General features: G+C 47.8%; 1 protein-coding gene across 1 annotated transcript in view; it reads left to right on the plus strand.

Moving 5' to 3' along the window:
- The window catches only part of lamb3 (laminin subunit beta 3), a gene marked incomplete at its 5' end in the record, with an annotated part of 90,675 nt that overhangs the window by 56,237 nt on the left and 21,938 nt on the right, over positions 1 to 12,500 (plus strand). The window contains 3 exon segments of the mRNA XM_084317121.1: positions 8,247 to 8,391; positions 9,512 to 9,719; positions 10,476 to 10,617. Of these exon segments, the coding sequence (XP_084173247.1) occupies positions 8,247 to 8,391; positions 9,512 to 9,719; positions 10,476 to 10,617 (495 nt within the window).

Here is a 12,500-nt window from a genome sequence, read left to right on the forward strand (position 1 = left end):
GAGTACCCCCAGGAGCGGCTCACGCAGGAGCGGCTCACCTCCACAACCGCCTTCCCCCATCGAAGCGGAGAGGATGCTACAACAGGCGTTCCTCGTCAGCCTAACAGCCTCTACCAAACGCGATCGACTCCAAGCACAGACGCTTAGCGAGCGCGAACATTTTACTATTGAAAGAGAACGCCTCCAAGCGCAGCAACGGAGCGAAGAAGAGCGCACACGCCTGGAGAAGAGACGCCTTCAGACAGAAGAGAATATGGCAAGAGACCGGGCCGACGCCCAGCGCGCCGCTGCCGGTGCCCAAAGAGAAGCAGATCTCACCAAGCGCGAAGTCGAGCGCGACAAGTTACAAGCGCAGCTAATGGAGCAGCTGATCCGCAAGGCAACACCCTCCCCCTCCGCCAGGGGTTCAAGGAACTCATCGAGACAACAGTCAAGGGCAGCGTCTCCTCAACGAGCAAGCGACCCTGAACTTGACCAACAGACCGAGCCTATACCCCCCGCAGACCCCCTTCACAGACCGGTCCAAGCGAGACCCAGCTACAAGGAAGGAGCGGCATACACTGCGGAGAAGCTAAATAAACGATTACAGGATCTGGAAGATCTGATAGAGGAAGAAGAGGGAGAGGAGGAGAACCAAGCCCGACGACAGCACAGTACTCCACCGGACCAGGAGGTCCCATACAGTCCAGGCTATACCCCCGCGGCGCTGCGCTACAGACCCCCGACTCTATTCACGGGTGAGCACGACGCACGACCAGCCCCGAGGAATAGCACCTGGACCAGCGGGCCATGGTACCCTGTCAGTACCAGCCCACAGCGAGGCGCAAGAGGGGACTCGCCCAGGAGGTCTCTCCCCCAACGCTCGCCGATGTATCAGCCATCCACGGCGTCATACAATGCCACGCCGTCATTCCCAGACTTCGCCTATGAGAGTCGAGCACAGTACACGGAGCTCCGGATGTGCTTAGAGACAATGATGGTGGATGTCGCTGATGAACGCCACAAGTATGCAATATTACTGAAGCACCTGAAAGTACCGCGAGCGCACAATATAGCGCTAGCCTATGCCACCTCTTCGACACCATACACAGCGGCCCTAGCGGCGCTGGACCAGAGATATGGACGTATATGGGATTACGTAATCCAAGAGATAAGGCATATTGATCGCCTACCCCCAGCCACAGACAATCGCTCACTAGACGACCTGTCAATCAAAGTGCAGTCCCTGGTAGGGATGCTGGGAGCGTAACGCGAGAAGGGCATGCATGAGCTATACGCCAACTCTAACGTCGAGAGGATTTTGGAGAAGCTGCCACCCGCAAGACAGGAGCGTTTTAGGCGGCAGAGAGATTACCGGGATCCCAACGGCCCCGAGCCATCCCTCCTTGATCTAGCCGACTTCCTGGCGAGAGAAGTCAGCAGCTTACGACTAGATACATTTGGGCGGAGCACGCCAAGCTCCAGAGAGGGACCCAGGAGAATAAATGATGGAAGAAGATCGGTGACTGTCATGCACCAATCAGAGTCAGTACCGAGCAGTAAGAGTCACAGCACCCCCTCGAGAAAAGAGAAGTGGAAGATAGCGTGTCCCTACTGTGAGAAAGAACACTGGCTGTCACAATGTGACCTATTCACAAAGATGAATGCAGAAGAAGTGAGTCAATGGATAAAGTCCAACCGGCGCTGTTATCGATGTGCGCGGCCCCACATGGCAGCCGAATGCCGCCTAAAGAAAAGGTGCAGCCGGTGCGATGGAGCCCATCTAGATATACTACACGATAGTAACAGAAGACAGCCTCCACCTGCACCACGGAGCGGCACCAAGGCAAGTGTCATGTACATTGACCCCGCCAGCAGCAGCGGCGCCCAAGTGCTCTTAAAAGTAGTCCGTGTGACCTTGAGCTACCAAGATAAAGTCATGGACACTTACGCCGTCCTTGATGACGGGTCAGAGAAGACCCTTCTGCTCGCGTCCGCTGCGGCCCAGTTGGGACTGCGGGGGAGCAAGAACGAAATGACGATTCGGACAATAAGAAGAGATTTAAAGACGATAAAGGGCGAGAATGTCTCCTTCACCATCGCAGCAAACGGGCAGCCAGAGCGACGGTACAAGATTACAAATGCTTTCACCAGCCAAGAAATAGGACTATCGCAGTACACCTACCCTGTCACCAAGTCGATGGATAAATATGTGCACCTGCGCCAATTACCTATCCCGCTCATAGACGGCGCTACCCCGACCCTGCTGATAGGCTCCGACCATGCAGAACTCATAGTCCCGATTGACCGGGTCCATACAGGCCCCCGAGGCTGTCCTGCAGCAGTCGAGACCCGCCTAGGGTGGACCCTACAAGGCCCCCTCGCTAAATCTCTCAACCGAACAGCAGCCACTAGCTGCCTCCACTCCAGAACGACAGAAGAAGACACCACTCTCCTGCAGCATGTCGAGAGGCTATGGACCCTAGAGACAATGCCCTTTAAGAACGAAAAGAAAGATATTCGCTCTAAAGAAGACATTTACGCCATCAACCTACTCGAGCAGGGGACAAAGAGAGTCACAGTCGGCGGAGTGATGAGATACGCAACTCCACTCCTGAGGCGAGAGGGAATGCCCACCTTTCACGCAAAGAAAGACGCCACGGAGCGCTATCTATTGAACACGGAGCGGCGCCTAGCCAAAGACCCCGCTCAAGAGAGTGTGTACCGCGCTGAGATTGAGAAGCTAATCACAGCGGGACACGTAACAAAGATTGACATTAAAGAGGCCGATCAGACGACCGAATCATGGTACGTGCCGCATCACAAGGTCCATCACAACGGCAAGGATCGCATTGTGTTTAACTGCAGCTACCAGATCGGATCCCAAAATCTGAATAAAGAGCTCTTGCCCGGCCCCACACTCGGCCCCTCCCTACTAGGCGTGCTACTGCGCTTCCGCCAGGACAAGGTGGCTATCAGCGGGGATATCAAAGGGATGTTCTTGCAGGTGAGACTAGTAGAGGAGGACAAGCCTCTGCTGCGGTTCCTATGGAGAGAGAGGATCGGAGATGAGAACCCAGCCATCTACCAGTGGGAAGTACTCCCCTTCGGAACCACATGCAGCCCGTGCTGTGCTACATTTGCACTACAGAAACACGTCACAGAGGACCCAACAGCAGATGAAGAGGTCCAACACAGTGTGAAGAACAGTTTCTACGTGGACAACTGTTTACAAAGCGTTTCGACTCAAGAAGAAGCCGAGGCTCTCCTAATCAAGTTACGCGCCTCCCTGATCAAAGGCGGCTTTGATCTCAGGCAGTGGGCCAGCAGTGACCCGCACGTATTGCGCAGCCTCTCCCCCGCGGACAAGGCTGCCAGCAGCGAGACCTGGATGGCGACAATCCCAGGAGAAGCCCAAGAAATGACACTAGGACTAGTCTGGCGCTTCAAAACAGACTTGCTCCACTATAGACACAAACCCTTGGCTCCAGAGCAGGGAAGGTCGACGGCGATACCGACCACCAGACGGAGTGTGTACAGAACACTCGCCAGACAATATGACCCGTTGGGATGTATTCTACCTTACACCACCAGGGCAAAGATGATTGTACGAGCACTATGGGACAAGGACCAGGGCTGGGACGACCCAATACCCGCACACCTTGCCTCAACATGGAGAGAGTGGGAGACGGAACTCCGCTCACTCCCAGGCGTCAATATACGCCGCAGCTACTTCCCATCCACAGTGAGGCCAGAGACATGCGAGATTGATCTACACGTCTTCAGCGACGCCTCCGAAGTAGCCTACGGATCGGTGGCCTACCTGCGTGCCCAAGAGAAGTAGCCTACGGATCGGTGGCCTACCTGCGTGCCCAAGAGAAGGGAGGAAAGATACACACTGCTTTCATCCTGGCCCGCTCAAGAATAGCCCCACGTAAGCAACAATCTATCCCACGTCTAGAGCTCTGCGCAGCCCTCGCAGGAGCGCATCTAGCCACGTTAATCCAACGTGAACTCACCATTCCGGTGCACAGAACAATCTTGTGGTCAGATTCCACGACAGTACTCACATGGATCAAGTCTGATTCATGCAGATACAAGGTCTTCGTGGGAGTCAGAGTCACCGAGATTCAAGAGTTAACAGAAGAAGCGAGCTGGCGGTATGTGGACACCAAACACAACCCAGCTGACGTCATCACCCGGGGAATGTCTCTGGATGACCTAACCCGTCGCAACATCTACAGTGACGGACCAGAATTCCTCAAGCTCCCGGAAGGAGATTGGCCTACGCCCACCCCGCGGGAAGCAAGTAACGAGGAGGCTGAGAACAAGAAACCTATGTTCTGTGGACTGAGCACAGTCGCCTCCACAGACCCCAACATAGATGACTGCATTACCCTAGAGAGTGCGCAGCAAAGAACATTCCTGCGGCACCACCCAGAGATTCAGTCCACCACTGACATGTCAGCAGCTGACTACGAAGAAGCAGAACTTCTTCTACTACAACGAGCCCAGAGAGACTCGTTCCCCGATGAGCTAGACTGTCTACAGGGAGGAAACCCTGTCCCATCAGACAGCAGACTGATTCACCTGGCACCAGAGAGTGACGCCCATAATCTCATCAGAGTGGGTGGTCGCCTGCGGAGAGCCCCCGATCTACCAGATGACATTAAGTACCCGATCGTCCTGAACAGCCGACACAAGGTCACAGAGCTGATCATAAAGAAATACGACGAGGATGTACACCACGCAGGAGCAGAGAGAGTCTTCGCGGAGATCAGACGTCGTTATTGGATATTGCAAGGGAGAGAAGCAGTACGGCGCTTCCAGCGAACCTGTCTAGACTGCCGTAAGTGGCGCGCGCAGCCCAGCATACCACGGATGGCTGACTTACCCCCCTGTCGCCTCCGAATCGGCGACAAGCCATTCCACTCCACAGGCATGGACTGCTTTGGCCCGTTGTATATAAAGAGAGGAAGAGAGCTGAGAGAGAGCTTCCAAGCTATGGGCCCAGAACTTAAGACCCACCTCGCTCCATCCCAGATTGACTTCCAGTTTAATCCCCCGAACGCACCCCACTTCGGTGGAACCTGGGAACGAGAAGTACGTTCTATAAAGACAGCCCTGTACGCCGTACTTGGGGCCCAGACTGTGGCGGAGGAAGTCCTAATGACAGTCCTCACGGAGATCGAGGGAGTATTGAACTCAAAGCCCCTCGGTTACGTCTCCAGTGATGTAGCAGATGTCGACCCAGTCACCCCCAACACACTCCTAATGGGGCGGCTGGACCCCGCGCTACCCCAGACAATGTACAGGCCTGAAGAAGCGAACGGCCGAAGAATGTGGAGGTACAGACAAGTACTAGCTGACAAGTTTTGGAGCAGCTTCCTACTTCACTACCTACCGTCTCTACAGACCCGCCAGAAGTGGGTAAAAGAGAGAGACAATTTGACAGAAGGAACAGTCGTCATGATTATTGACCAGTCACTACCCAGAGCTATGTGGCCGGCTGGCCGCGTAAGCAAAGTGATCACCGGTGCCGATGGCAAGGTCCGAGCAGCTGAAGTACTCGTCCAAGGGCGCACTTACACACGTCCCGTGGCGAGGCTCATAGAACTGCCCCGACTCCCAGATACTATCGATGATGACCATGACCCCATGACTTTGTGAGTTGACTGCCCCTTACAGCGGACCTTGAGTGGTAGACAGTGCGGTTAATCTGTCTCTGCTTAGCTAATTAGGTGGGACTAATTAGGGTGCGGCTGTTGTGAAGGATCAGATTAAACCGAATATATATATTTATTTATATATATATATTTAATTGTATTTGTATATCGTTTGATATCCCCTGTATATTCCTTGTACAATATGCACTGAATATCCCTTTAGTCTACTAAACAGCCCATAATAGTTTCATTCTACCATTGGACGAGAACCTGGCGCCAGGTTGCCATACCCCTAGGTCCAAGTTCAATCGTGCCGCCTAACATGTCGTGGCAAGCCCCGGTTCCGCGCAGGAATATGTCGGGCGAAATACGAATGGTACTATTTGTTCATAGCGCATATATATATATGGCGCAAGTAAAGTAGAACTTCTTTTAGTCCAGTTCTTTACCCTCCAACAGAGTGACAGACGCGAAGCCTCCCCACGACGCACGTGTGGTGTAGTAAGGCCTACTTGGCCCCAGAATAGGCATTGAGATATCGTGTAGTTTAATAGTTGAATAGTCATAGTTTGGCACTATACCGTCGAGTTGGACGTATTCTATTAAGCTAATAATAGTCTATTTATGTATGGTGCATCGTTCGGTTAGAGTTCTAAAGTTATCAGTACCCCCATCGTTCCTGACGTTATCTGGACGCTTAACCAGGCTGGGCAGACCCCTAGTGGTGCTTGCATCCGAGGAGCTCCGGGCCAGGGCGACCGGACCTGTATATTGGATTACTCTACCCGGACGACGGCGAGCCTTCCACGGCTTGGATTATGCTTTGGGTGCTTTGATTATTCCATGGATAAAGGCCAACACTGCGGAGTGTTGGAACTACCCCCCGGAGAGGACTCCAGGTGAGACGGCGCTCTACACCAGTGAGGTCGCCTCACGTCTCTCCGTTGTGGACCGGCAGCTACCGTCCACAGAGGGTCCAGCTGTATTCGTCTGCGGACCGAGGTTCTGTGGGCACCGTGTTCAAGACTTTGAATTCTCCCAAGACACCGTCGGCCAGATGGGATACCGCCAGCGGCTTCTCTAACCCCCCCCCTCCCACTGTCTTACAACCAGTGGGACCCCCTCCCCCCCTTTAGTGTATCCAGCTATAATCATTTAAGTACCATCGCTATCGTTTCCTAAATATTCCAGGTTGTATACTTACTCCCTGCGTAACCAGAGATTGGACATTCAATGTTGATTTACCTACGAATACTCATTTGCCATAAAAGTGCATATTTCATATTTCAAATCATAAATGTAATTAAGTGAACGTTGTATATACCTTTTGCTATATTAAACCTTCGATTTGGTACATTTGTGTGGATTCGTTTCATCAGGTGGGAAAGTGTTCATCATACTTATATCATGTACTGGATGGCCAGAAGTTAAAGTACAACAGGTAGTGGTATTAAATATCATATCTAACAATACAGTCAGGGAATTGTACCCCTCAGTTACAATTATTATTATTTATGAAATAAGTATCAAAATAGAATATTAAATCACATAGTTCTTCACATTAGGATCTAACATCCCAATAGGCCTCTTTGTTTACGGTTTGATACATTTTAAAATAGACGGTAATAAAAGAGTAAAATAGAGTAGACAGAAGTGAAAGAGTGCAATAGTGCAGTTCTGAACTAGTGTTTAAACATTTTAAAACAGTGTTTCCTCCTGTTTGACACCCACACAGTTTAAAACCGGACAGTATAACTAGAGCGCCCTCTTCAGTCATTCAGCAGAAGTGCTGTAGTCACGGACAAACACACACACATACAAATGATAGAATTTCCAACCAGAAATAAAAAGCTAATATGGACCCAGTGTTTAATATTATTGTGTATTATACTGTTTACTTTTACTCTTACGTATAGTATACATTCAGTCAGATTCAAATTATTTGTATAATACAACCAATAGGACATACAGAACCTCATCTGCACCTTTTGTTTACACTGTTTATTTTACTCATGTTTTTATATTCAGAGTTAATTATATTGTTTGCACCGTTTATTTTATATTCAGATCAAATTGTATTGCCTATATGTCTTTCTACGATTACCCTGCCCATATCTGTATCTACCCTCCCCCCTCCCACATGCTGCTATGATAATAATAATAATAATAATAATAATAATAATAATAATAATAATAATAATAATAATAATAATAATAATAATAATAATAATAATAATAATAATAATAATAATAATAATAATAATAATAATAATAATAATAATAATAATAATAATAATAATAATAATAATAATAATAATAATAATAATAATACATTTGATTTATAAAGCGCTTTTCAAAAACCCAAAGACGCTGAAATGATGCCCGAATTTCCCTGAGCGGATCAATAAAGGAATATCTTATCGTATCTTAGTGTTTATAACGTAAAATAACAACAACCTCAGTGATACAACCTGCAACACAATCACAACTGGAAACACCAGGGTGGAATACTTTTGAGAATCCTCACATTATGAGTTATGACCTTATGACCCATTATTACGAGCTCCAGTTTCATTGCTGTGTGAATCATCTGCCTCTCAGCTCCAGACGACAAAGGAAACGGCCAATAAGGTGAGAATGACCTCGGAGAGCCTGTCCAATCAGATGAAGCGGACCAGAGACGACCTGGAAGCAGATCTGAAAGACACGCGTGATGTCATCAAGGAGCTGAAAGACTTCCTGTCAGGTGAGAGGGCAACCGGTGGATGGATGGATGGATGGATGGATGGATGGATGGATGGATGGATGGATGGATGGATGGATGGATGGATGGATGGATGGATGGATGGATGGATGGATGGATGGATGGATGGATGGATGGATGGATGGATGGATAGATAGATAGATAGATAGATAGATAGATAGATAGATAGATAGATAGATAGATAGATAGATAGATAGATAGATAGATAGATAGATAGATAGACAAGACAGACAGACAGACAGACAGACAGACAGACAGACAGACAGACAGACAGACAGACAGATAGATAGATAGATAGATAGATAGATAGATAGATAGATAGATAGATAGATAGATAGATAGATAGATAGATAGATAGATAGATAGATAGATAGATAGATAGATAGATAGATAGATAGATAGATAGATAGATAGATAGATAGATAGATAGATAGATAGATAGATAGATAGATAGATAGATAGATAGATAGATAGATAGATAGATAGATAGATAGATAGATAGATAGATAGATAGATAGATAGATAGATAGATAGATAGATAGATAGATAGATAGATAGATAGATAGATAGATAGATAGATAGATAGATAGATAGATAGATAGATAGATAGATAGATAGATAGATAGATTCATTCATTCATTCAGTCATTTTATCACTTATATCCCTTGTATCCATTCTATCCCTTCTATCACTTCTATCCATTCGATCACTTCTATCCATTCTATCCCTTCTATCTCTTCTATCCATTCTATCCCTTCTATCTCTTCTATCCATTCTATCCCTTCTATCACTTCTATCCATTATATCCCTTCTATCCATTATATCACTTCTATCCATTCTATCACTTCTATCTATTTGATCCATTCTATCACTTCTATCCATTCTCTCACTTCTTTCCATTCTATCCATTATATCCATTATATCACTTATATCCCTTCTATCCATTATATCCATTCTATCACTTCTATCCATTCTATCACTTCTTTCCATTATATCCCTTCTATCCCTTCTATCCATTCCATCCCTTCAATCCATTCTATCCATCCTGCCGTTGCCTATAACGTCGTCCTCTCCCCCCCCCCGCCCCTCCTCCCTCCGTCAGACCCGTCCTCCAAGCTCACCCAGGTGAAGGAGGTGAGTGACTGGGTCCTGAACGCCAAGCTCCCCCTGAGCCTGGCCGACCTGAAGGGGAAGCTCCAGGAGCTGAAGGATTTGGCGGCCGGTCTGCCGGACAGCACCGCGGTGCTGGAGGAGGCTGAGCCGCTGCTGGACCGGGCCAGGAGGCTGCTGAGAGAGGCCCGCGACGCCAGGTACAGACACCAGCACCAACCCACCAGCTGCATCGCTGCCCTGCGCTGTAATCATAGCAATCATAACTGCCTACCTCATACTATTGTCTACTATATAACTATATGGTATGATATACAGGCGCAGCTCAATGAATTAGAATATTGTGGAAACGTTTATTTATTTCAGTGATTCAATTCAAAAAGCGAAACTCTCATAGATTATAGATTCATTATTACACACAAAGTGAAATATTTCAAGCCTTTATTTGTTTTATTTTTGATGAGTATGGCTTACAGCTCGTGAAAACCCCAAATTCAGTATCTCTGAAATGTTGTATATAACATAAGACCAATACAAAAAATATATATATTTAATATAGAAATGTCAGCCTACTGAAAAGTATGTTTACTTATTTGGGGCTCCTTTTGCACAAATTACTGCGTCAATGCGACGAAATAAATGTACTTTTCCCACGATATTCTAATTCATTGAGCTGCACCTGTATGATAGCGTGTACAACATTGCAAAATAAATCTGACCTGTATCTGATTTAGGACAATGTATGAAAGTGGCCCAAATCAGAATTGAAAAGATCAGATTCCATGTTGTGAAAAGAAAAAACTGAGTCACATATGATGGGTCACATTTCTTTGCATATGAGCAAAGAAACCAGATTTAAGCCACTTTCGTCTGCAGTGTGAACGTAGCCTTTTGCGTTGAAGTCGCTGTAACGCGGGGGCGTCTAACGTTCCTCTCTCTTTCTCTCTGGTGTTCAGGGATGTAGCGCTGGGAACTAAAGAGGAAGTGGACACTCTGCTGGAGGGCTTGGGTACGGTGGAGGGCTCCCTCTCTGGCCTGGAGGACAAAGTGCAGGAGAGCATGGACATCATAGATGACCTCAACGGCAACCTGAACAAGGTAGGAGGAAGGCGAGGAGGTCCTCCTGTCTGTGAGGACGTAATTAGGGATGTACTTTTTGGTAAAGCTTTTCTTGGGATGAATATAAAAAACTTGAGTTGTGCTTCAGGAAGGCAACTTTTTTTTTGGATCTACTTTTTATCCCCCTTTTTCTGTATTTTTCTCCCATCTCAATTTAGTCGTTATGCCAATTCCCTTCCCTCCCTTCCTGGTCGTTGCACGCATTTGCCCCCCACTTGCCGGTCTAGGGAGGGTTGATAGATACTATCACATGTCCCCTCCGATACATGCAGAGTCAGCCAGCAGCCTCTTTTCACCTGACAGCGAGGACTCTCACTGGGGAAGTGTAACGCGTGGGAGGATCACACACTACCTCCCCCAGCTCCCTCCCTCGCTGTGCAGGCGCCCTGACCGACCTGTAGGAGTCGCTGTTTACAACGACCAGGACCCACCCCACCGGCTTTCCACCAGCTGACACTGCCAATTGTGTCAGTATGGACGACCGACCAAGCCGGAGGTACCGCCGACAGCTGGATTCGATCCCACTGTCTCTGCGGTGGTAGACAGACGCTTAGTCCGCTGCGCTACCCGGCCGCCCAGGGATGTACTTTTTTAGTAAAGATTTTCTTGGGATGAATATAAAAAACTTGAGTTGTGCTTCAGGAAGGGAACTTTTTTTGTAGGAGATTTTATTTGCCAAGCTTGGGAGAGAAGGCATACTACTTTATTGAAGACCAGGCTGTAATCAGTATCTTTTTTTATTTTTATTTTATTAAATGTTTTCTGTTTTTCTCCCTGTCCCAATTTAGTCGTTGTGCCAATTCCCCCCCTCCCCTACCTGGTTGTTGTTTGCATGTTCTCCTACAAGTCGGTACAATGGCATCCTGAGTCGATCGCACGTTTCCTCCGAACTTGGTTAGCTTCAGCTTGGCTAGCTTCAGTTTGGTTAGCTACAGTTTGGTTAGCTACAGTTTGGTTAGCTTCAGTTTGGTTAGCTACTGCTTGGTTAGCTTCAGTTTGGTTAGCTACTGCTTGGTTAGCTTCAGTTTGGTTAGCTACTGATTGGTTAGCTTCAACTTGGTTAGCTACTGATTGGTTAGCTTCAACTTGGTTAGCTACTGCTTGGCTAGCTTCAGCTTGGTTAGCTACTGCTTATCTAGCTTCAACTTGGTTAGCTTCAGCTTGGCTAGCTTCAGCTTGGCTAGCTTCAGCTTGGTTAGCTACTGCTTATCTAGCTTCAACTTGGTTAGCTTCAGCTTGGCTAGCTTCAGTTTGGTTAGCTACTGCTTGGTATGCTTCAGTTTGGTTAGCTTCAGCTTGGCTAGCTTCAGCTTGGTTAGCTACTGCTTGGCTAGCTTCAACTTGGCTAGCTTCAACTTGGCTATCTTCAGCTTGGCTAGCTTCAGCTTGGTTAGCTACTGCTTGTCTAGCTTCAACTTGGTTAGCTTCAGCTTCGCTAGCTTCAGTTTGGTTAGCTACAGTTTGGTTAGCTTCAGTTTGGTTAGCTACTGCTTGGTTAGCTTCAGTTTGGTTAGCTACTGCTTGGTTAGCTTCAGTTTGGTTAGCTACTGCTTGGCTAGCTTCAGTTTGGTTAGCTACTGCTTGGTTAGCTTCAACTTGGTTAGCTACTGCTTGGCTAGCTTCAGCTTGGTTAGCTTCAGCTTGGCTAGCTTCAACTTGGCTAGCTTCAGCCTGGTTAGCTACTGCTTGGCTAGCTTAAGTTTAGTTAGCTTCAGCTTGGCTAGCTTTGGCTTGGTTAGCTACTGGGAGGTCGGGGGTCAAGGACTACAGCCCCCTCAGCATCGACGGGGCACCGGTTGAGAGAGTGAACAGTTTCAAGTACCTCGGAGCCCACATATCCAAGGACTTGACATGGACCACAC

This window comes from Notolepis coatsorum (genome assembly GCF_963971535.1).
Source record: "Notolepis coatsorum genome assembly, chromosome: 6".
Classification (NCBI taxonomy): Eukaryota; Metazoa; Chordata; class Actinopteri; order Aulopiformes; family Paralepididae; genus Notolepis; species Notolepis coatsorum.